This window comes from Trachymyrmex cornetzi, unplaced genomic scaffold (genome assembly GCF_001594075.2).
Source record: "Trachymyrmex cornetzi isolate Tcor2-1 unplaced genomic scaffold, Tcor1.1 scaffold320, whole genome shotgun sequence".
Classification (NCBI taxonomy): domain Eukaryota; kingdom Metazoa; phylum Arthropoda; class Insecta; order Hymenoptera; family Formicidae; genus Trachymyrmex; species Trachymyrmex cornetzi.
The window spans coordinates 586,451-591,364 of record NW_017297898.1 but is presented as its reverse complement, the minus strand read 5'-3'; the positions used below and the strand labels follow the sequence as shown (position 1 = coordinate 591,364).

Genomic DNA, 4,914 nt, shown 5'->3' with positions numbered 1-4,914 from the left:
CACTAAAAACCCTTAGATACCAAGTTTCATAGAAATCCTACAAATACTATTATATAATAAAATAATATAATATTTTAACTCACCCCAAAACTTGCAAGGGTGATTTTTACCCCAAAAACCGTTTTTGGGGAAAAACAAAAAATCACGTGTCAAATAGTTTCTAAGGAACTACTTATATGCGCAGTTACAGAATAATCGGTGATTATCACTTCCCTAGTGTTACTTGTTAGATATCCACGTATCTCTAATGAGATTCTCTTATTCTTAAACCAATAGTAGAAACCAATAGGGCGAATGAGAGTACGGTAATCAGTACGCAAAGTAACAAAGTAAGAAATTTTTTTTTATTACTCCTTTATTCCACAATTAGTGATGTAATTAATTATTCGTTTCGAAGTTCTCTTTGAAATTCTCCTCGGTAAATACAAAAATAAGTATATGTCTGTCCTTTGTATGTTAAATTTGAGTCACCAACAAATTTTTATTCTTAAACGTCCTGAAAAATATAGCGGACCAATTGGAAATTGCCTAAACGGTGTCTAATTTCTTACTTGAAGATCTCTGGACGTGGGTCAAGGTCGTAGAAATCGTTTAAATACTGCCGCGATTGCATAAGATAGATATAATTTGACAGTGGGGAAAGATAATGTGTCAGTATTCTCATCCTGTTTCCGCTATTATCGATTTTACATTATCTTTACGATGTGTAACGTCGCGAGTTAACACAACCATCCGTCGATGTCTACAACTTTTCTACAACTTTTTACTCTTTTATTTTTCAATGATAAAACTCACGATCGAAATTGAAAAGCAATCGCGAGTACAATACGCCGGTTTAAGGCACCAATCGAGAAACGTCTTGTCTCCTTCGACATCCGTTAATTTTCTTCGGGCTTCTCTTCGCGATAAATTACTGACGAGACGCGCTCCGCGTACAATTGAGACGGCCGCGTACATGCTGCTATCACGACCTGTTTTCTCGTTTTCTTTTCTTTTCCGCCGCTCTCTACCTCCTCTTCCTCGATCGTAGAACCTGTAGACATTAACAGCAGCAGAACGCAATTAGAACGCTCAAATAGACGAAAAAATTGTGTCACTTCTTCTCGTCGTGCTGGAAACACATTGTCGTGTTCCTCTTCCTCACGCTTGCGCAAAAGTTCCGGACCACGTATTCGATTATCGCAATTGAAACCCGAGAAGAAGTGGCCACATTAATATCGAGTTCGTAACATGTGTTAGTAGCGCGCGGTATTGATTACAAATGGAGACCCTAACTTTCCTCTGTCTATCTCTTTCTCTTTCTCTCTATTTTTCTTTCTTTCTTTCTTTCTCTCTTTAGCCAAGTATTGGTTTATAGTCGCTATACGTACTAACTTATGCACTTCTGACGTTCCTGGATCGCTTAAATTTTTTAGTCATTAAGAGGTACAGCTTTCCTCCTGCTTTCGATTTCGCCCGAACGCTGAGAGCATGCTCGTGACTCGTCCGACGAGAGAAATGTGTACTTGTCCGAAATGCCAATAGAGCTAAGAGCCGGGGTCCGCTTGAGACAGTTGAAGGACAGTTGTCACTGGACATGACCGATCTGTCGAGTCATCAGCCAGAGATTGTTTCAAGTGGCTCCGACGAACGCATATCGCTCTGTGTGTAACATTGTCCCGCGTCCGTTTCGTGGAAGTGTCAATTAATCAATGACATCATCGGGGACCGTCATCGGAGAGCCTATCTTTCGGAAGCGGGGTCGGAAGGAGAGCCGCTCGAGTCGTGTTTATCCTCTTCTTGAATAAGGATTGTTATCGCTTTTTATTTTTCTCTGCTATATATCTGAGTGAGCGGACTTATGCGCCAAAGGTTCGGAGGAGATTGCGAGATTGCTTGTAATGATGATGAGGCCTCTATCGAGTCTTCGAAAGCGCGTCACAGAATCATGAATATACATTTGATTAAACGATTGCAGGCAGCGAAGAGAACGTGCTTTCGTACGAGGCTGTGCAGCAGTTGACGATACAGTATACGCGTCCCGTGATCGTTCTCGGACCACTCAAGGATCGCATCAATGATGATCTCATCTCCGAATTCCCTGATAAATTTGGCAGCTGTGTTCCACGTGAGTTGCTCGACAATTGAACGATGATCAACGATAGAGTTTTTCTTATGGAGCTGAATATCCATTTTTGCGCATTTTCCTGCAGACACAACTAGGAGTAGAAGAGAATATGAAATGGACGGACGAGATTATCATTTCGTGGCGTCGAGGGAACAAATGGAGAGGGACATACAAAATCATTTGTTCATAGAGGCCGGACAATATAACGACAATCTTTACGGAACATCCGTTGCGTCTGTACGAGAAGTAGCTGAAAAGGTACGCATAATTTTAGTGACATAGAATCGACCTTTTATAGACTTTACTTATGTCACATTGTATCGTAATGATGAGAAATCATCAAAAATGTTTATAATTGTTATAGGGCAAGCATTGCATTCTTGATGTGAGTGGGAATGCTATCAAGAGGTTACAGGTAGCACAACTTTATCCTATTGCCATCTTCATCAAGCCAAAATCGGTGGAGTCTGTTATGTAAGTTCAGTAATCTTTAATACACATAAATTTTGTTATTTATTTTTCTAAATCTAGCGCTCGTAATTTTACAGGGAGATGAATAAGAGGATGACCGAAGAGCAAGCGAAGAAGACGTACGAGCGTGCTCTCAAGATGGAACAAGAATTTGGTGAATATTTTACTGGTACGTTTACATTTACAAGACTTTCTGTTAAATTCAATTTTATAATTTGAGGGGATTAATATTTCAGTTTGATTGTGTTACAAGTCCGAAAGCAATCGATGAACAGTCATATATCTGAGATAAATTTATTTAAAAATGTATATATAGATGTATTATATTCCAACTAACTTTAACTGTAATTGGTGTTTTTCTCACTTGATATATTTACATAAGCGATCCTGTTCTAATCTTAATATCGATTTTAACAAATAAAATTCTACTCTAAACTATGGTATTATTTATAATTTTTTATTATTAAAATACTTATATTGTAATTGTTGCAAACACTCTAAACGTAATGCAACTTATTAAAATCAATAAAAATCGGAAAAAATCACGAGAGAAATCAGTATTTGGCGCAATTAAAATATTCTTATCGCGATGATTAAATCGCTATTTATTTGTAGCCGTCGTTCAAGGAGACACTCCCGAGGAAATTTACGTGAAAGTGAAGGAGGTCATCTCCGAGCAATCAGGACCGAACATCTGGGTTCCCTGCAGGGACCAGCAGCTGTGACGTCCTGCCCCCCACGCTCAGCATGGGCCCAACGCCTGGACCCTGCCACCGAGGCGACAAGCTTAGTTATTCACGATAAATACAATTAAGTGATGCTCTAACACCCTTTCCTAATCCTTCCTTCCCTCCCGTATCCCATATCCATGTAGCACAAAGTCCCTACTTAAGACGCGTAACATGTAAATCGCCGCAGAGAATTTAAGCCGAAAGAATACTTAAAAACGGTGGGACACACGATATCACCAACCATTTCCCTGCGGAGAACTGATAAAGTCAGTCGGGACGCGTGATTTATTCTCCTCTAAGTTCAAAATCTAATAGAAAATTGTTAAGAGGGAAATGAGGAATACTAAGCATTCGGGCGTGCTCATCGTGTTGAATTTTATCGTGACTGATGTTTCTGATAACAAAAATTGACGGAGAGAAATTCGTAACTTTTATCGCATGATCGTCGATTATTTGTGTGTGTGATCGTCCCTAATTTTATTAATTAATCTCGCGAAAGAATTTAGAGGCGTTGTATGTATGTACAATTGCTCGAGAAGATTAGATCGGCGTATGCCGAAACCGAATTGGCGGGCAATTCGGAAGAGTTCTCTCGAATTCGACTGATGAACTATCAGTTACGAAATGCGAACGCTTTTTTGGTCATACTCGGGCACGGTATTTTTTAATGTACTTAAGCGCAGTTAGCGCGCCGAGAACGTCGAGCGAATTCGACGAACTCGATTCGAAAAAACGGGGGAATCGCGGATAGGAGAAAAAACCGTAGCCCCAGCGACGTTGTGTATGTGTTAATGAACCTCACAGGATTAAAAGAAACAGTAAAAAAAGCAGAAAAAAAGAAAAGAGAAACCTCACAGGACAAATCTTTAGATGCTAGATACACATAACGATATATAATGTTTTGTACAGCTAGATGACTAAGCCAGTAATTGGGTTATGTGCAACATTATATTTGTGGAATGGTCAATGCGAGGAGAGAAAAGGAAACCGAGAGAAAGAGAGTGAGAAAGAGAAAGAGCAAAAAATACTATTGTAATTTAAATATCACTACTAAATTATTATTATAGTAGGTATTATTGTAAATATATATTAATATACTCGCGTGTATCGAGACGGAAAGGCGTAGTAGGTAAAGATAAGAGTCGAAGAAGAAGAGATAGAGGGAGGAAAGACGAGCCTGGCAAGGCTTTTCTTTCACGCGCGTCGGCTTTTTTTCGGAATGATGTCACTCAGCATCGTGAAAAGATAAAGAATTTTCATGCCGATCATTCGCGCTCTCATAAAGCTTCAGCGCGAGCGTAGATGTATGCTGCTCCTTCGTATTTTAAGATATAGTTCTTGGCACCGGATCCAGCAGTCGTTGATCGTGAGATCTAGCTTGCATGAGATCTTCAATGTATCCGGCTGAAGGGGAAAAAAAAGAGGAGAAAATCATGTTCGTTAATGTACTTACGATTTCTATGGGGGAATCGCGAAAGGTGCGAATGGACAAAACTGTAACGATTTAAAAAGAAAAGAAGACGCAGATACGGCCAATTGAGTTGAATCGTAGAATGAGAACTGCATTCACCGAATAATAAGCGAAGATTCTTTATCGATAAACTC

The 4,914-nt window shown here is 39.5% G+C and overlaps 1 protein-coding gene across 9 annotated transcripts in view; it reads left to right on the top strand.

Annotated features, from left to right (window-relative positions):
- The window catches only part of dlg1 (MAGUK family member discs large 1), a 379,146-nt gene extending 374,831 nt beyond the window's left edge, over positions 1–4,315 (top strand). For 6 of the 9 annotated variants that reach the window (XM_018509880.1, XM_018509886.1, XM_018509884.1 and 3 more), the window contains 5 exons: positions 1,958–2,107; positions 2,193–2,365; positions 2,472–2,581; positions 2,656–2,747; positions 3,194–4,315. In XM_018509880.1, the coding sequence (XP_018365382.1) occupies positions 1,958–2,107; positions 2,193–2,365; positions 2,472–2,581; positions 2,656–2,747; positions 3,194–3,303 (635 nt within the window). In that variant the 3' untranslated portion in view covers positions 3,304–4,315. The remainder of the gene's footprint in view (positions 1–1,957; positions 2,108–2,192; positions 2,366–2,471; positions 2,582–2,655; positions 2,748–3,193) is intronic. The other 3 variants (XM_018509879.1, XM_018509878.1, XM_018509882.1) reach the window with 1 other exon arrangement.
- Positions 4,316–4,914: the final 599 nt, after the last annotated feature.